This window comes from Mobula birostris, chromosome 1 (genome assembly GCF_030028105.1).
Source record: "Mobula birostris isolate sMobBir1 chromosome 1, sMobBir1.hap1, whole genome shotgun sequence".
In the NCBI taxonomy this organism is placed as follows: Eukaryota; Metazoa; Chordata; class Chondrichthyes; order Myliobatiformes; family Myliobatidae; genus Mobula; species Mobula birostris.
In genome coordinates, this window is record NC_092370.1 from 8,713,109 (window position 1) to 8,734,166 (window position 21,058).

Sequence of the window (21,058 nt, forward strand, 5' to 3'; positions counted from 1 at the left end):
TTCCCTCCATTTTAACAATTTTTTTTACAGGAGCACTGTCGAGAGCATCCCGACCAACTGCATCACCGTCTCGTACGGGAATTGCAAGGCATCTGACTGCAAGATGCCTACAAAGGATTGTGAGAACGACTGAGAGAATTATCAGAGTCTCTCTTCCACCCAGTAGAGATACTTATCAGGAGCACTGCTTACGCAGGGCCCTTAGCATTGTCAACGATCCCTCTCATCTGTCTAACAATCTCTTCGACCCCATAGCATCAGGCAGGAAGTACCGTAGCAATAGGACAAAAACATTTAGGATGGGAAACAGCTTCTTCTCCCAGGCTGTAAGACAAGTGAACTCCCTGCCACCATCCAGGTCTCATCACATATGAGGTTTCAGTAGAGTTATGCTGCTTACTTTTTAACTTGTATTATATATGCATTTTATGGGCAACCGTTAGTCTCCTGAGACCATGGATTTGCGCCTTGGAAGGTAATATGCATTTTATTGTTTGTTAATATATATTTGTTGTAATATTACTGTATATGTTATGTGCCTGATCCGGAGATCATTGTTTTCTTTGGTGGTATACGTGTGTACAGCTGAATGACAATAAACTGAACTTGAACTTATGTGTTTCAGAGTATGTGAGATTAATAGAACATAGATCATAGAATAGTACAGCACATTACAGGCCCTTTGGCCCACAATGTTGTGCCGACCCTCAAACCCTGCCTCCCATATAAGCCCCCCACCTTAAATTCCTCCATATACCTGTCCAGTAGTCTCTTAAACTTCACTAGTGTATCTGCCTCCACCACTGACTCAGGCAGTGCATTCCACGCACCAACCACTCTCTGAGTAAAAAACCTTCCTCTAATATCCCCCTTGAACTTCCCACCCCTTACCTTAAAGCCATGTCCTCTTGTATTGAGCAGTGGTGCCCTGGGAAAGAGGCGCTGGCTATCCACTCTATCTATTCCTCTTATTATCTTGTACACCTCTATCATGTCTCCTCTCATCCTCCTTCTCTCCAAAGAGTAAAGCCCTAGCTCCCTTAATCTCTGATTATAATGCATACTCTCTAAACCAGGCAGCATCCTGGTAAGTCTCCTCTGTACCCTTTCCAATGCTTCCACATCCTTCCTATAGTGAGGTGACCAGAACTGGACAAAGTACTCCAAGTGTGGCCTAACCAGAGTTTTATAGAGCTGCATCATTATATCGCGACTCTTAAACTCTATCCCTCGACTTACGAAAGCTAACACCCCATAAACTTTCTTAACTACCCTATCCACCTGTGAGGCAACTTTCAGGGATCTGTGGACATGTACCCCCAGATCCCTCTGCTCCTCCACACTACCAAGTATCCTGCCATTTACTTTGTACTCTGCCTTGGAGTTTGTCCTTCCAAAGTGTACCACCTCACACTTCTCCGGGTTGAACTCCATCTGCCACTTCTCAGCCCACTTCTGCATCCTATCAATGTCTCTCTGCAATCTTTGACAATCCTCTACACTATCTACAACACCACCAACCTTTGTGTCGTCTGCAAACTTGCCAACCCACCCTTCTACCCCCACATCCAAGTCGTTAATAAAAATCACGAAAAGTAGAGGTCCCAGAACAGATCCTTGTGGGACACCACTAGTCACAATCCTCCAATCTGAATGCACTCCCTCCACCACGACCCTCTGCCTTCTGCATAAATAAATCAGAATCTGCATCAAGGCAAGGTCTGATAAAGAGAGCAAACTTCCTCTTCCTGAGAGCAAAGTGGATTTTTATTATAATTTTGTGGTCATTGTTAATTAATAACTTTTTTTTGAAATTCAAAGTTCAGACTTCGAAGTACATTTATTAGGAGACTATGCATAGCATGTACAGCCTTGAGATTTGTGTCCCGACAGGCAGCCAGAGAACATAGAAACCCAATAGAACCCATTGAAAAAGAAGACGGTCAAACACAAAATGTGCAGAAAAAGAAACATATTGTGCAAACATTCTAAGGTGGGAGGGTGAAAAACCAGAGGTCGTGGTCCATGTAGGTACCAACGACATGGGTAGGGAGAGTGACGAGGTTCTACAAAGTGAGTTCAGGAAGTTAGGTGCTAAGCGAAAGAGAAGACTGTCAAACACGCAATGTACAGAGGAAAAAAAACTAATCATGCAAACAATAAAAGTAAGCAAATAACAATTAGAACTGAAGTTCACGAAAGTGAGTCAAAAGTCACGAAGCCGGTCACAGCCGATCCGGAAGTCTGTTAGTTGCACTTCAGTACGAGTCAAGTAAATTCCACAATTCTTAATTTAAATTCCAGAACCACCATGGTGGGATTTGAACTCAAGTGTTTGAATGTGAGTCCAGGGCTCTGAACACAGTAGCCCTTTGCCAGTGAAAGGCGGCCAACCACACAAATCACCCTACTACTTGCTACACGCTTTGCAGAACTATCTGCAGTTCCCAACAGCAGCCCTGATGGCCAACTCAGAACAGGGAAAACCAAAATAAAAACAAATCTAATGACATGCTATGGTAACAAAGTACATTCAGTAACCACTTCACTAGGTACACCTGATCATTAATGCAAATATATAATCAGCCAATCAGGTGGCAGCAACTCAATGCATAAAAGCATGTAGTTATGGTCAAGAGGTTCAGTTGTTTTTCAAAACAAACATCAAAATGGGGAAGAAATATGATCTAAGTAACTTCGACTATGGACTGATTGTTGGTGCCAGACGGGGTGGTTTGAGTATCTCAGAAACTGATCATTCCAGGATTTTCATGCACAACAGTCCATTGAATTTACAGAGAATGGTGAGAAAAACAAAAAAATCATCCAGTGAGCAAACATGAGGAAATCTGCAGATGCTGGAATTTCAAGCAACACACATAAAAGTTGCTGGTGAACGCAGCAGGCCAGACAGCATCTCTGGGAAAAAGTACAAGTCGACGTTTCAGACCGAGACACTTCGTCAGGACCCTTCGTCCAGAGAGCAGCAGTTGCATGGGTAAAAACACCTTGCTAATGAGAGAAGTCAGAGGAGAATGACCGGACTGGCTCAAAGCGACAGTAACTCAGATAACCAATCATAACCAAGAATAGGAAAACAGATTATTATCTGAATGGTGGCCGATTAGGAAAAGGGGAGGTGCAACGAGACCTGGGTGTCATTGTACACCAGTCATTGAAAGTGGGCATGCAGGTACAGCAGGCGGTGAAAAAGGTGAACGGTATGCTGGCATTCATAGCAAGAGGATTCGAGTACAGGAGCAGGGAGGTACTACTGCAGTTGTACAAGGCCTTGGTGAGACCACACCTGGAGTATTGTGTGCAGTTTTGGTCCCCCAATCTGAGGAAAGACATCCTTGCCATAGAAGGAGTACAAAGAAGGTTCACCAGATTGATTCCTGGAATGGCAGGACTTTCATATGATGAAGGACTGGATCAACTGGGCTTATACTCATTGGAATTTAGAAGATTGAGAGGGGATCTTATTGAAACGTATAAAATCCTAAAGGGATTGGACAGGCTAGATGCAGGAAGATTGTTCCCGATGTTGGGGAAGTCCAGAACGAGGGGTCACAGTTTGAGGATAAAGGGGAAGCCTTTTAGGACCGAGATGAGGAACAACTTCTTCACACAGAGAGTGGTGAATCTGTGGAATTCTCTGCCACAGGAAACAGTTGAGGCCAGTTCATTGGCTATATTTAAGAGGGAGTTAGACATGGCCCTTGTGGCTAAAGGGATCAGGGGGTATGGAGGGAAGGCTGGTACAGGGTTCTGAGTTGGATGATCAGCCATGATCATACTGAATGGCGGTGCAGGCTCGAAGGGCCGAATGGCCTACTCCTGCACCTATTTTCTATGTTTCTATGTAACAACAGTGGATAGCAGAAGAGCATCTCTGAATGCACAACACATCAAACCTGGAAGTGGATGGGCCAAAGCAGCAGAAAACCACACTGGGTTCCGAAGGATGATAAATAAATCTCAATATGAATTTGACTACATAACTGCTCTCAAACATTGTACTGGGTTTGGTATTGCTAGATAAATATTCAGCAACTTCAGCTCTTCATCCATTCTGGAGAAGAATTCTAGTGTAAGTGTGTAGCTTACAGAAGGTCTGGCATGAGAAGGACTTCCTTCAAATACCAATCTGCAATTTGATACGCAAATTCAGATTCATGCATCTATCACATTAATATGGAAATATCCAGTGAAATACATCATTTGTGTTTACAAACAACAGAGTCCAAATATGTGCTGGAAGGAGCCCATCAGTGTCACCACCACTGTTCTCTCTAAGCTGTGCAGGTACATGTCTGCACAGTAACTGCAATGCTCCCACGCACATAACCCTTGTTGTCGTGAAGTTGGAAAAAGTTTACGAAATTTGTAAGATTTTCTTTGTTGTACTGTATTTTATTGAACCATTCAATTGGTAAATAAAATCAAGAGTATGCGTCCTTTCAATTTTAATTCTAAATATTCATAGTGCACATATTACACAAAAACAAAACATTTAAAGTTTTCAGGCCATATAAAAATTTTCTGCTTTGGTGCACACAGCAAAAAAGGGAACATTGGTGACCACACATTCTGGGCCAACATACCATACCCATAAAGCTCAGCAGAACAACACAGAACACAACAAAACAGAGCGCAACTAGTGACAAAACAGCAACAGCAAAACAAGCTACGTTCTTCCCTCCCAATCAGCTACCCACCCACAGACACAGCCCTCCAAATCTAAATGTTGTCTGTCTGCTTACTGTGAGGGGATAAAATAAAATCTGCATTCACTGGATGAATTATTAGTCTACACCCACCTTCACCATACAGGTAACATTACTGCCAATTTCTCACCCAAGCTGTAATCTCTGCATTCGTTCTCCTGGAAACCCCGCACAGACAGAGCATCAGAAGAGATCTCCTCATATGTATCAGGCAAATGGTGGATGATGTCCAGCCGAGGCCTTGCACAGTGTTCGTTATCCTGCTCCGTAAAGAAGGAAGGGTATATCATTGTCAAGAATCAAGATTGTCTATTCAATACACAGGTGTAAAGAAGAACAATTGTTCTTCTGGATCCGAAGCAACATAAAAAAAATCACAATAAATATAAAGAACACAATAAATTTAAACATAAAAGCAATCCAATAAAACAAGTAATTGTTGACCATGCTGTATGTACATACGATTAGCTTATGTATGTAGACTGGTTGTATGTACAGAGCTGTGCAAAAGCTTAAGCACATCCAGTGCCTATAAAAAGAATTCACCCTCCCCCCGCAACCCAGAAGTTTTTATGTTTTATTATCTTACAACATTGAATCACAGTGGATTTAATTTGGGTTTTTTGACACTGATCAACAGAAAGACACCTTTGTGTCAAAATGAAAACTGATCTCTACAAAGTGATCTAAATTAATTACAAATATAAAACAATTGATTGCATAAGTATTCAGCCCCACTTTAATATGACACACCAAATCATTACTTGTGTAGCCAATTGGTTTTAGAAGTCACATAATTAGTTAAATGGAGATCACCTGTGTGCAGTCAAGGTGTTTCAATTGATTGTAGTAAAATACCCCTGAATCTGGAAGGGCCAACTGCTGGTGAGTCAGTATCCTGGCAAAAACTACACCACGAAGACAAAACAACACTCCAAGCAACTCCACGAGAAGGTTATTGAAAAGCACAAGTCAGTAGATGGATATAAGAAAGTGTCCCAAGTCACTGAATACCCCTTTGAATACATTTAATTCTATCACAAAGAAATGGGAAGATTATAGCACAGCTATAAATCTGCCTAGAGCAGGCCGTCCTCAAAAGCTGAGTGATCGTGCAAGAAGGGGACTAGTGCGGGAGGCCACCAAGAGACCTGTGGTAACTCAGGAGAAGTTACAAGCTTCGGTGGCTGAGATGGGAAGAGACTGTGCAAACAACAACTGCTGCCCGGGTGCATCACCAGTTGCAGCTTTATGGGAGAGTGGCAAAAAGAAAACTACCGTTGAAAAAAACTCACATGAAATCTCGGCCAGAGTTTGCCAGAAGTCAGCGGGAAGAAGGTTCTATGGTCGGATGAAACAAAAACTGAGCTTCTATGTCATCAAACTAAACGTTATGTTTGGTGTAAGACAAACATGGCACATCATCAAAAAGCACACCATCCCTACCGTAAAGCATGGAGGTGGCTGCCTCATGCTGTGGGGATGCTTCACTGCAGCAGGCCCTGGAAGGCTTGTGAAGGTAGAAGGTAAAATAAATGCAGCAGAATACAGGGAAATCCTGGAGGAAAAACTTGACGCAGTCTGCAAGAGAACTGCAACTCGGGAGAAGATTTGTCTTCCAGCAAAACAATGACCCCAAGCATAAAATCAAAGCTACACAAGATTCACCATTGTCTGGCTAAAGAAATTCCTCCTCATCTCTGTTCTAAAAGGACACCCCTCTATTCTAAGGCTGTGTGCTCTTGCCTTAGACTCTCCCACCACAGGAAACATCCTCTCCACATCCATTCTATGGAGGCCTTTCAACATTTGATAGGTTTCACTAAGATCCCTCTCTTTATTCTGAATTCCAGTGAGTACAGGCCCACATGACAAGGCTTTCAATCCTGAAATCAGTTTCATGAACCTCCTTTGAACCTTCTCGTTATATTCCTTCTGGGTAGCTAGCCTCCAACCTGATGGCATGAATATTGATTTCTCCTTCTCCTAAAAACATTTTCCCTCCCCTGCCTTCTTCTTCAATACCCTCTCTCGCCTCTTATCTCCTCTCAGCTGCACATCACCACCTCCTGGGTCCCTGCCTGCTTCCCTTTCTCCTGTGTGCACTCTCTTCTCCTATCAGATTCCTTCCGTTCCAGCTCTTTACCTTTCAGACCCACCTGGCTTCACCTATCACCTTCTAATTATCCTCCTTCCCAATCCCTATCTATTTATTCCGCTAACTTCCTCCTTTCTTTCCAGTCCTGAGAAAGGGTCTTGGCCCAAAACATCGACTATTCATTTCCACAGATGCTGCCTGACCAGCCTTTTGTGTGCGTTGCTTCCAAAGACTCTGATATTAAATGTGCAGAGTTTTACACCTGATAAATGTTACATTTTATTGTACAGTCTTTCAAATCAGTAAATCTACCATAGTAAATGAATAGATTGGAATTTTAAATTATGTTTCAAATGCACAAAATTCCTTAGTGTAAATATTGTGCACATCAGAACAAGAGATTCTGGAAGTGCTGGAAACCCACAACAACATACAAAAATGCTGTAGGAACTCAGCAGATCAAGCAGCTTCTATGGAGGAATAGAGCTGATGCTTCAGGCAGAGTCCCTTCATTAGCCTCTCTCCACAGAAGCTGGCTAACCTGCTGAGTCCCTCCAGCAATCTGTGGGTGTCAGGGCAAGGTCACTGAATCAACAGGCTTCAAAAGCTGGGTCTCTGTATCTCCCTGTCACCGGATCCTTGAGCGCATCATCAGGAGGCCCCAGTCAGAGCGGATTGGAAATGACATCTCCTTCGTGCTGACAATCAACCCAGGTCCACCTGAAGGATTTGTGCTCAGCTCACTGCTCTACTCTCTCCACACTCACGACCCAGTGGTTAGACACAGCCCAAACGACACCTTATATATTTGCTGATGATACAACAGTTACTGGCAGAATCTCAGATGACAAGGAAACAAAGAAACCCTACAGCACAATTCAGGCCCTTCGGCTCGCAAAGTTGTGCCGAACATGTCCCTACCTTAGAAATTACTAGGCTTACCTATAGCCCTCTATTTTTCTAAGCTCCATGTACCTATCCAAAAGTCTCTTAAAAGACCCATCGTATCTGCCTCCACTGTTGCCAGCAGCCCATTCCACGCACTCACCACTCTCTGAGTAAAAAACTTACCCCTGACATCTCCTCTGTACCTACCCCCCAGCACCTTAAACCTGTGCCCTCTTGTAGCAACCATTTCAGCCCTGGGATAAATGATCACACGATCAATGCCTCTCATTATCTTATACACCTCTGTCAGGTCACCTCACATCCTCTGTCGCTCCAAGGAGAAAAGGCCGAGTTCACTCAACCTATTCTCATAAGGCATGCTCTCCAATCCAGGCAAAATCCTTGTCAATCTCCTCTGCACCCTTTCTATGACTTCCACATCCTTCCTGTAGTTTGGCAAACAGAACTGAGCACAGTACTCCAAGTGGGGTCTGACCAGGGTCCTATATAGCTGCAACATTACCTCTTGGCTCCTAAATTCAATTCCACGATTGATGAAGGCCAATACACCGTACGCCTTCTTAACCACAGAGTCAACCTGCGCAGCTGCTTTGAGCGTACTATGGACACGGACCCCAAGATCCCTGTGATCCTCCACACTGCCAAGAGTCTTACCATTAATACTATATTCTGCCATCATATACGGTATACGGGAGTAAGATAGATCAGCAGGTTAAGTGCTGTCACAACAATGACCTTGCATTCAACATCAGTAAGACCAAGGCGTTGATTCTGGACTTCAGAAAGAAGTCACGGAGCACTACCTCACGATTTTGCTTTATTTTTGCACTATTATTTTATTCTTTAATATATTTCTTATTAACCTACAGTAATTTTTCAATGTATTGCGCTGTACTGCTGCTGCAAAACAGCAAATTTCACGACATATATCAGTGATAATAATAAACTTAATTCTAACTCTGATGGAACAAAAATGTAATTCTCACACACATTACTCTTCCATTAATTGCATACCCTTAAGACCATAAGACATACAGTATTAGACACATAAATATATATACACAGGGTGCCTAAGATTTCTTCACAGTATTGTAGTAATTTAAGTATTGCACTGTACTGCTGCCACAAATGAAAAGAACAAATTTCATGACGTATGTGAGTGATGATAAACCTGATTCTGATATGGGTCTCTATAGTGGACTGAGAGTGGGAAGGGGGCAGGGAGAGGGGAGGGAGCAGGAAGCACCAGAGAGACATTCGGTAAGGATCAATAAACCATTTGTTAGGAATGAAATGACCTTGCCTGGTGCCTCATTGCTGGATGTGTCTGTGCCCATACCACGCCCAACCCCTGGCATTCCTTCTCTGCCGCCTGTCCCACACACCCTCCTGTGGCGCTCCACCTTCACCATTCCCAACATCCTTTGCTCCCACCAGATTTACAAACTTGATTTCCACTCCACATTGACAAATACAATACTGTGCAAAAGTCTTAGGCACTTTTATATATATTAGATCATTTGGCCCCCATTGAGTCTGCTCCATCATGGGTGATTTATTATCCCTCTCAACCCCATTCTCCTGCCTTTTCACGGTAATCCTTGATGTCCTTACTAATCAAGAACGTGTCAACCTCTGCTTTAAATATACTGTTAGTTAAAACACGATGTTTTGAATATGCCATTACCTTCTGCTCCAAGGGCTCCTTCACATACATGAGGAGGACAAGGCGTTCACCGAGGGGTGCAAGTCCGCTGATGTAAAACTCTGATTCAAAGGCAGACACTGCAAAGAAAAGGAAACATTAGACATCAGAGTTTCTTTCATACAGTAGAGAGGCAAGGAAGACATTATCATAGCTTGCTTAAAACATGATCTTGTTGGTGTTTTTAACTTTATAATGAATACTGGAAACAGTACTTTAAAATGTGGACCAATGAGATAGAAGTGATGGAGCTCTGCAGTGGCATTTGACCTTTTAATTTAATTTTATTTACTGATACAGCTCTGTAACAGGCTCTTCCAAATCAATGAGCCTGTGCTGACCAATTAAACTCATGTGACTGATTAACCTACTAACTTGTACATCTTTGGAACGTGGGAGGAAACCAGAGCAACTGGAGGAAACCCCAGGAGAACATGGGGAACAGGGTTCAAAGGTCAAAGTTGAAAGTAAATTTATTTTTTATATCTATAAAATATTTTATATAAAATTTATTTTATGTATTTTATGCCTAAGACTGTACTGCTCCTGTTGCAAAACAAAAACAAAATTTCATGACATATGTATTAACCTGATATGGGTCTCTAGAGTGGAAAAGGGGCAAGGAGAGGAGAAATCATGGTTGGGACAAGGGGAAGAGAGAGGGGAGGGAGCGGGAAGCACCATCGAGACATTCTGCAATGATCAATAAACCAATTGTTTGGAATCAAATGACCTTGCCTGGTGTCTCAGGACCTGCACCAACCCCCGCCTCTGGCACTCCTTCCCTGTCAGCTGTCCCACATCCCTTCCATGGCGCTACACCTTCGCCATTCCCGATATCCTTTTCTTCCACTAGATTTGCAAACTTGCTCTCCATCCCACACTGAGTACCTAAAACTTTTGCACAGTACTAAATACTAACCTGAGACTCATTTTCTTGCAGGCATTCACGGGAGTTACAAAGAAACACGATAGAATCAATGAAATAACACACACGACAAAGACAGACAAGCACTGCGCAAAAGACAACAAACTGTGCAAATTCAAGAAAGGAAGAAAGAATTAAATAAATAAGCAATAAATATTGAGAACATGAGCTTTAGGGAAATACAACCTTCCTACAGACAGTGGTGGGAATTGAACCTGGGTCACTGGCACTGTAGTAGCATTATGTTAACGACTATGCTAATATGTTGACTTGATATGTCTCTGTGAGTTCTACCCTCTTTTCAGAAAAGAGGAGATCTCTTTGAAATTGAACAAATGTATTACATTCTGAAACATGCCCAGGTACATTATTATTTTTCAATTATTATTTAATTTACTGTATGCAATCAAGATTTTTAAAAATATTGTTCAAATAACACTTTATAACATGAGGTCTGCAGAGAGCGCTGTAGTTACTCTCTGAAGGAACGCAACTTTTCAGTTCTAAGAGGAAATCAATACCAGTTCCACTTAGCCGTGCTGAATTGTAGGGGAACCAAACGCATTCTCTGTTTCCACGAGGAGACTGCATCACGGGACTCAAACAGGTTACTTTAAAATCTGAACCGCATTATCAAATGGTTCCTTGCATTGTTTGTCAGCAAGAGAAGAAAGTATTTCCACAGGAATAAAACCACTCAGCAACTGAGGAATCCCAGCTTCCTAGGGAAGCTTATACACAATGTCATCTTAATAGTTTTAGATAGGCACCTCCATGCAGCACAACACAAAACAGCAGGTTGTTTTTTACCATTCCCATCAGCTGGGAAACGCCTCCTCACAGCGACCATTGCGAGAAGCATCTGATGGCTCTGGGTCTGTACTCACCGGAGTTTAGAAAACTGGGGGGGCGGGGGGGGGCAAGCTCATTGAAACCTATCAAATATTGAAAGGCACTGATAGAGTTAACATGGAGAGGATGTTTCCTCCAGTGGGCGAGTTTAGGACCACAGGGCTCAGCCTCAGTGTCCCTTTAGAGCAGAGATGAGGAGAAATTTTTTTAGCCAGAGGGTGGTGAATCTGCGGAATTCATTGCCACAGATGGCTGTGGAGGCCAAGTAATTGGATATATTTAAAGCAGAGGGTGGTACGTTCTTCATTAGTAGGGGTATCAAAAGTTACGGGAAGAAGGCAGGAGAATGGAGTTGAGAGGGATAGTATATCAGAGGGGCTAACTTCACTCACCCCATCACTGAACTGTTCCCATAACCTAGAGACTCACTTTCAAGGACTCTTCACGTTCTTGATACTTATCTGTTTATTTATTATTATCCTTTCTTTCTTTCTTCTTCTGTCCTTGCACAGTTAGTGAAATGCGTGAGCAGGGTGTGATTTTGGCTCTGGTGGCTTTTAAGCCAACCCAGTTACAGCATCATGCTTCCTGTCTGCTGATAAAGGTGGTGGGGGGGGGGGAGGTGAGATTCTCACAAATAATCAGGTGATGACAAGTTCAAAGTAGACTAAGAGTCTTCCACTGGCCGTCCAGGTTCGGGGCTTCAGTTCAGGATTAGCAACCCCGACTGGTGAAACAAAACTGTTACAGGAACAGCAATGAAGAATCCTCCTGTATCTGAGGGCGTCGGTATTCCTGAGTCTCCACCAGGGACGTGCACAACCGACAGTGGTGAAAACAGAGAGGAAGCTACTGGCACGATGAAGGAAACCCTGAACACCACCAGAAATGGAGGACCATCTCTGTCCAGTGGCAAAATGGGTAGCAGCCATATTGTCATCAATATAAGGCAGGGCAAATACTAAATAATTTTCGCAATCAGTAAACCAAGGGGTGAGAAAAAAAATAGGGGTGGTCTGGGTCATAGCCTGACAGCCAATCGGAGATCCAGTTTGAACCCTGAAAGTCAATTGGAGTTCTGGATCGAAACCCAAAGGTCAATCAGAGGTTTGGATCGAAGTCCAAAGGTCAACCGGAGGTCTAGATCAAAACCCAAAGGTTGATCGGAGGACTGATCGAAACCTTTGAGACTTTTTTTTACCGTGCCCATGGTCTGTTCTTTATCAAATTACAGTATTGCTTTGCACTGTTGTAACTATATGTTATCATTATGTGGTTTTTGTCAGTTTTAGTCTTGGTATGCCCTGTGTTTCTGTGATATCATACTGGAGGAACATTGTATCATTTCTTAACGCATGCATTTCTAAATGACAATAAACAAGGACTGAGTGTCCTCATAATCTAATCTAATCTAACCTGAAGGTTGATCGGAGGACTGAATCAAAACCTGAAGGTCCATTGGAGATCTGGATCAAGGCCTGAAGTTTGGTTGGAGGTCCAGATTAAAGCCCAAAGACCAATCGAAGGAACGGACTGAAGCCCAAAGGCCGATTGGAAGTCTGGATCAAAAGCTAGAGGTCGATTGGAAGTCCAGACGTCAAGGCCCGAAGGCAAGAGCCTGGGTCTGTGAGTATCTGCGAGGGAGGGAGAAACGGGGCTTGTTTTGCTATTGTTGCTTTGTCGCTTGGTATGTTCTGTGCTGTCCTACAGAGCATTGTGGACACTCTTTGTTGGCACCAGAATGTGTGTTGTCCCTTGCAGGCTGCCCCAGCACATCCTTGGGTGCTTTGGTTGATAACGCAAATGACGCATTTCGCTATTTGTTTCAATGTAGGTGTGATAAATAAATCTAAATAATTTCAAACTTGTCAAAGAACAAAGTAACGTCAGAACATGCACATACGATTAAGGCAGAAGGAGAAATAGTGGAAAATCATGTTTTGTATAAGTTTAGACACAGATATTTTTAAACATGAATAAATTATAATCCACAGAAGCATTTTTTCAGGACATATAGTGTTTGCTAATATTAACTTAATATGCCATTAGTTTTACAACACAACAGTCAGGGTAATGAGGTACAGTCTGCCAATTGTGAAATTGGGTTTAATTTCCCACAGCTGTCTGAAAGGAATTTCATTGCTTTTACCGTGACCTCTGAGTACTTCCTATACTGCAAAGCCGTCTGGTTTAGGGTTAATAATTTGTGTGCATGCTATGTTGACAAAAGAAGCATGGCGACAGTTACAGATTGGCATCTATGACATTGTGGACACCACTGAATCATGGCTGAAAGATGCTTGTATCTGGGAGCTTAATGTCCAAGGATACATATTGTATCGAAAGGACAGGCAGGAAGGCAGAGGGGGTGGTGTTCCTCTGTTAGTAAAGAATGAAATTAAGTCATTAGGAAGGGGTGACACAGGGTCGGAAAGTGTTGAATTATTGTGCATAGGGTTAAGAAACTACCTGATGGGAGTTGTATACTGACAGCCAAACGGAAAAAAGGATGTGGCCTACAAATTACAATGGAAAATAGAGACTGCATGTCAAAAGGGCAATGTTACAATAGTCATGGGGTTTTCAATATGCAGGTGGATTGGGAAAATCCGATTGGTGCTGGACTCAAATAGGGGGAATTTCTGGAATGCCTGCAAGAGCAGCTGGTGGTTGAGCCCACTAGGGATCAGGTATTCTGGATTGGGTGTTGTGCAATGAACCAGAATTGATCAGAGAGCTTAAGGTAAAAGGACCCTTATGGGAAAGTGGTCATAATATGATCGAATTTGAGAGACAGCATCTATGCAGAGGAACAAACAGTCAACATTTCAGGCTGATCATTTCCACAGATACTGCCTGACATGCTGAGTTCCTCCAGCATTTTGTGTATATTACTCTCGATTTCCAGCATCTTTAGAATCTTCTGTGTTAACGAATTTTAGATTTCTGTAGTACACCTTTTATGCTTAAAAATGTCAATCTTGCTACCAGCTTCACAGTGTATACTGGTAGTTTTATTGTCATTATAACTGGAAGGTTCCCACGAAGGATTGTGAGGACTACTGAGAGGGTGATCAGGGTCTCTCTTCCTACCATCAGAGACATTTATCAGGAACCCTGATACACACAGCCCTTAGAGTGTCAATGATTCCTCCACTCCATCCCATTATCGCTTTGACCCCCTACCATCAGGCAGGAGGTACCACAGATGAAGACAAGGACTGTTAGAATGAGAACCAGTTTCTTAGATTCTTACCCCAGATCACCACCCAGGTCTCATCATCTATGAAGTGCCAGCAGCGTTATACTCTTGACTTTATAACTTGCGTATATGCACCTTTTTATTTGTTAGTTTATTTATGGTAAACCTCCAAGAGGACCGCAACCTTATCACAGGGTTTAGAGGCTTGAGTGCCTCAATGACCTGGATAGCTATGATGGCCAGAGTCAGGGCTTTGTCTCTTGATAGGGTCACCCATGCCGAACAGGTCAAAGGGAAGAGGCCAGACTAAGAGTGGTCCACCAATCCTCCAGGTTCGGGGGATTAGCTCAGGGATAGCAACCCTGATTGGTCAAAACAAAAATGCTACTGAAACAGTACTGAAGAATCCTTCTTTATCTGTGAGATGGTATGGACAGACAGAGATGGAGGACCTTCTTTGCCGCCCCAAATGCCAGCAGCATAACGGGCATTACCCTCCTGCCCTTTGTGGTAATATTACTGTATGTGCTGTGCACTTTGATCTGGAGGAACGTTGTTTTGTTTGGCGACGTGGGTGTGTGTGGATGAATGACAATCACAGTAATCTGTACTTGAACTTCAAAATTTGTCTTCATGAACTTAGCAGCGACGTGTTCCTTCTTCACACTCCAGAGTTTGCAGCCCGCGATTCCACGCAGGCCTGTGTTTTCAACAAAATATAATTCTGAGGGATGTGCTGAATCACTCTGAAATACATTCAGAACTCGGTTAAAGACTATTCATATCCAACTTTGACCTGCCAAATGGACTACAGACTGAAAATGTAATTTTTTTTTAACAACACACCAGAAATCAATTCAGAGTATATCAGCAGGGGAGGAAAAAAGAATGTTTCCTATGATTTATTAATGAAATATCTGGAGAACTGCTGCAGAGCAGGACACAGAAATCCAGCACTTCCAATGGAAGTGGCGATTTCCAATATGAAGTCTGAAGCAAATACCTCTGCAATTACTCTGCCATTTCTCCGTTCAATGTAACCATCTCCGTAGTATTTTTTCCAGCAGTCCAATGTCCACTTTGGCCTCTCATTCTTTATGCATTTAAAAAAACACTTTTGCAATTATCTTTTTATTGGCTAGCTTACTTTCGTATTTACCCTGGATGCATGGAATGCCCTGCTGCGGGTGGTGGTAAAGTCAGATACATTAGGGTCACTTATCAGACTCTTAGATAAGACCATAAGACAAAGGAGCAGAAGTCGGCCATTTGGCCCATCGAGTCTGCTCCGCCATTTTATCATGAGCTGATCCATTTTATCCCATTTAGTCCCACTCCCCCGCCTTATCACCATAACCTTTGATACCCTGGCTACTCAGATACCTATCAATCTCTGCCTTAAATACACCCAATGACTTGGCCTCCACTGCGGCCCGTGGCAACAAATTCCACAGATTCACCACCCTCTGACTAAAAAAATTTCTTCGCATCCCTGTTCTGAATGGGCACCCTTCAATCCTTAAGTCATGCCCTCTCGTACTATACTCCCCTACCATGGGAAACAACTTTGCCACATCCACTCTGTCCATGCCTTTCAACATTCAAAATGTTTCTATGAGGTCCCCCCTCATTCTTCTAAACTCCAAGGAGTACAGTCCAAAAGCAGTCAAACATTCCCCATATGTTAACCCTCTTATTCCCGGAATCATTCTAGTGAATCTTCTCAGTACCCTCTCCAACGTCAGCACATCATTTCTTAAATAAGGAGCCCAAAACTGCCCACAGTACTCCAAGTGAGGTCTTACCAGTGCCTTATAGAGCCTCAACATCACATCCCTGCTCCTATACTCTATTCCTCTAGAAATGAATGCCAACACTGCATTCGCCTTCTTCACTACCGACTCAACCTGGAGGTTAACCTTAAGGGTATCCTGCACGAGGACTCCCAAATCCCTTTGCATCTCAGAACTTTGAATTCTCTCCCCATTTAAATAATAGTCTGCCCATTTATTTCTTCTACCAAAGTGCATAACCACACACTTTCCAACATTGTACTTCATTTGCCACTTCTTTGCCCATTCTCCCAATCTAAGTCTCTCTGCAGACTCTCTGTTTCCTCAGCACTACCGGCCCCTCCACCTATCCTTGTATCATCAGCGAACTTAGCCACAAAGTCATCTATTCCATAATCCAAATTGTTGATATACAACGTAAAAAGAAGTGGCCCCAACACAAACCCCTGTGGAACACCACTGGTAACTGTCAGCCAACAAGAATGGGATCCCTTTATTCCCACTCGCTGTTTCCTGCCAATCAGCCAATGCCTTATCCACATATGTAACTTTCCTGTAATTCCATGGGCTCTCATCTTGTTTAGCAGCCTCATGTGCGGTACCTTGTCAAAGGTCTTCTGAAAATCCAAATACACAACATCCACTGCATCTCCCTTGTCTAGCCTACTTGTAATTTCCTCAAAAAATTGCAATAGGTTTGTCAGGCAGGATTTTCCTTTAAGGAAACCATGTTGAGTTCTGCCTATCTTGTCATATGCCTCCAAGTACTCCATAACCTCATCCTTGACAATCGACTCCAACAACTTCCCAACCACCGATGTCAAGCTAACAGGTCTATAATTTCCTCTTTGCTTCCTTACCCCCTTCTTAAATAACAGAGTGACATTTGCAATCTTCCAGTCCTCCGGAACCATGCTAATGCCTCCGCAATCTCCACAGCTACTTCCTTCAGAACACAAGGGTGCATTCCATCTGGTCCAGGAGATTTATCTACCTTTAGACTATTCAGCTTCCTGAGTACTTTCTCTGCCGTAATTGTGATTGCGCACACTTCTCTTCCCTGATACCCTTGAGTGTCCAGTATACTACTGATGTCTTCCTCAGTGAAGACTGATGCAAAATACTCATTCAGTTCCTCTGCCATCTCCTTATCTCCCATTACAATTTCTCCAGCATCATTTTCTATTGGTCCTATGTCTACTCTCTGCCTTTTACTCTATATACTTGAAAAAGCTTTTAATATCCTCTTTGATATTATTTGCTAGTTTCCTTTTATAGTTCATCTTTTCCCTCTTAATGACCTTCTTAGTTTCCTTTTGTAAGCTTTTAAAAACTTCCCAATCCTCTGTCTTCACACTAATTTTTGCTTCCTTGTATGCCATCTCCTTTGCTTTAACTTTGGCTTTGACTTCTCGTCAGCCACGGTTGCATCCTTTTACCATTCAAAATTTTCTTCTTTTTTGGAATATATCTGTCTTGCACCTTCCTTACTTCTTGCATAAATTCTAGCCACTGTCCTTCCTGCTAGTGTCGCTTTCCAGTCAACTTTGGCCAGTTCCTCTCTCATGCCACTGTAATTTCCTTTACTCCACTGAAACACCGACACATCGGATTTCGGCTTCTCATTCTCAAATTCCACAGTGAATTCAATCATGTTATGATCATTGCCTCCTAAGGGTTCCTTCACCTCAATCTCTCTAATCACCTTTGGTTCATTACACAATACCCAATCCAGTACAGCTGATCCCCTAGTGGGCTCAACAACAAGCTGTTCTAAAAAGCCATCTTGTAGACATTCTACAAATTCTCTCTCTTGAGATCCAGTGCCGACCTGATTTTCCCAATCCACTCACATGTTAAAATCCCCCACAATTATCATAGCACTGCCCTTCTGACAAGCCTTTTCTATTTCCTGTTGTAATTTGTAGTCCACATCCCTGCAGCTGTTTGGAGGCCTATAAATAACTGCCATCAGGGTCCTTTTACCCCTGCAATTTCAGCTCAACCCATAAAGATTCTGCACCTTCTGATCCTATGTAACTTCTTTCTAATGATTTAATACAATTTCTTATCAATAAAGCTACACCAACTCTTCTGCCTACCTGCCTATCCTTCCGATACACCGTGTATCCTTGGATGTTCAGCTCCCAGAGACACGCATCCTTTAGCCACGTCTCAGTGATGGCCACAATATCATACCTGCCAACCTGTAGCAGTACGAGAAGATCATCCACCTTATTCCTTATGCTGTGTGCATTTAAGTATAACACTTTAAGTCCAGTATTTGGTACTTTTTGCTTTGATTGCACTGCAACTCATCCCAATGGCTGCAAATTTGCCCCATCACCTGCCTGTTCTTCCTGACATCTTTACTGCTCACTATCTTAGATTCATTTCTGTTTCCCCTCTCCTCCGCGCTATCATTCCGGTTCCCATCCCCCTGCCAAATTAGTTTAAACTCTCCCTAACGGCCCTACTAAACCTTCCTGCCAGGATATTAATCCCGTTCGGGTTCAGGTGTAACCCGTCCTTTTTGAACAGGTCATACTTCCCCAGAAGAGATCTCAATGATCCAAGAATCTGAAGCCCTGCCCCCTGCACCAGTCTCTCAGCCACGCGTTCATCTGCCTGATCCTACTATTCTTGCCCTCGCTAGCACGTGGCACAGGTAGCAATCCTGAGATTACTACCCTGGAGGTCCAGGTCCAGATCGGTACACAGCACACGAATGACAGAAAAACGGAGGGTTTTGTGAGAGGGAAGGACTGATTGATCTTAGATAGGTCAACTGGCTGGCACAACATCGTTCTATGTTCCACGTCCTCAACGGTGAAGAGATTTGTGCCCCTGATGGCTGAGTCCATAACTTTCTGAAGACTCTTACAGTACTCTGCACTGCAACCGCTATACCACGGTGAAGTTACAGCTGAGGGTCTGCAGCGGTTCAAGTTCACCACCTTCTCAAGGGCAACTGGGGACGGGCAATAAATGCTGGCTTAGCTGGCGACACCCGCATGCTGCAAGTGAATAAATAAAAAGCAGCCAGTCAATCTGCTTTGGGGGATCAGAGGAAGAGAGGATCAGTAACTTTAAATTCCTTGGCACTATCATTTTGGAGTTTCTATCCAACCTCCAGCACGTAAGTGCCATAACGAAGAAAGCACGGCAGCGCTTCCACTTTCTTAGAAATTTACAAAGATTCGACACGTCATCCTAAACTTTGACAAACTTCTATAGATATGTGGTGGAGGGGATATTGACTGGCTGCCTCACAGCCTGGTATGGAAACACCGAAGTCCTTGAATAGAAAATCCTAGAAAAAGTAATGGATACAGCCCAGTCCATCACAGGTAAAGTGCTCCACACCATTGACCATATCCACAAGGAAAACAAACTCCATCATCAAGGAGCCAGATCATGCTCTCTTCTTGCCACTGCCATCAGGGAAAAAGTACATGAGCATTAGGTCCCTCACCACCAGGTTCAGGAACAGTTATTACCCTTCAACCATCAGGTTCGTGATCCAGTGTGGATAACTTCACTCACCTCAACACTGAAATGATTCCTCACTTTCAAGGACTGTCCAACTCATGTTCTCAATATTTATTAATTTATTACTTTTCTTTCCCTCTTACACAATGTGCCCTCTTTTGCACTTCGGTTGTGTGCAGTTTTTCATTGATTCTGTTGTGTTTCTTTGTATTTACCGTGAATGCCCGTAAAAAAATGAATCTCAGGGTAATATACGAGGACATATATGTACTTAGTACAGGTAACAGGGTGGAAATCTGTATCTAACAAAGGAGGTGTAAGGTACTCCTTCCCTCAGTTAGCCTCCATGTCACCCTCAGGCGAGGTGTAGCACCTGCTTAGCAACCCCCAACACCCCCTCCCCGATCAGGGTCACATGAAACCATGGGAGCAGGTGGTGGATGGTCGTATGAGCAGCTGGTGCATATCATAAGTCCTGGTTATGTGACCATTGACACCAGGCAGACAATCTCTGAAGTGTATTGATAATGGCTGGGGTCACCTGTCTTGCAAAGACACTGCCGGAAGAAGGCAAATGGCAAACTAATTCTGTAGAAAAATTAGCAAGAGCAATCACGGTGGTGGAAAAACCATGATCGCCCACATCATATGACATGGCACATAATGATGATAATGACGATGATAAGTACTTGGAAGAACGCTCTCCACTGTAAATCTGTAGAAATTGTTAGAGTTTATTTAATTGTTTGCACTTAATTCCGAGCATTTTATCAACAGTAAGAACTTTGTGGTGCAGCTTTTGGTGACGTACAATGACATAAAAAGCTTGGAACTAAAAGGTATTCGTTGATTGTTGTATTCCCTCATTTCTTATGCAGAAGCAGAACTAGAGTCACCATTTACACATAAGAGACTTAGATCGAGTGGGCAGCCAGCACCTTTATCCCACAGCAGAAATGGCTAAAGTGAAATGGCATAATCTTAAGGTGACTGGAGGAAAGTACCTATACACTTCTACCCCCTCAGGAAGGCCTTAAAACTCTAGACAACAGACCCAACCAGTTCCCCTCCACCACTACCCTCCTCCGTTTGGCAGAACTGGTCCTCACTCTCAACAATTTCGATTTCAGCTCATTCCACTTTCTGCAAATCCAAGGTGTGGCATGGGCACCCGTATGTCTGCATCTCAGCTATGCCTGCCCTTTTTGTTGGTTACGTAGAACAGCCTATGTTCCAAGTCTTCCCTGGCAAAGCTGCCCAACTCTTCCGGCACTACTTTTATGACTGCATTGGTGATGAGCTAATGAATTTCATCAACTTTGCTTCCAACTTCCATTCTGCCCTCAAAT

At 43.1% G+C, this 21,058-nt stretch overlaps 1 protein-coding gene across 2 annotated transcripts in view; it reads right to left on the reverse strand.

Annotated features, from left to right (window-relative positions):
- vps41 (VPS41 subunit of HOPS complex) overlaps positions 1-21,058 on the reverse strand; it is a 241,139-nt gene that overhangs the window by 79,350 nt on the left and 140,731 nt on the right. For both annotated transcript variants that reach the window (XM_072252115.1, XM_072252108.1), the window contains exons 11-12: positions 9,425-9,522; positions 4,861-4,990 (exon numbers count right to left, since the gene is read on the reverse strand). In XM_072252115.1, the coding sequence (XP_072108216.1) occupies positions 4,861-4,990; positions 9,425-9,522 (228 nt within the window). The remainder of the gene's footprint in view (positions 1-4,860; positions 4,991-9,424; positions 9,523-21,058) is intronic.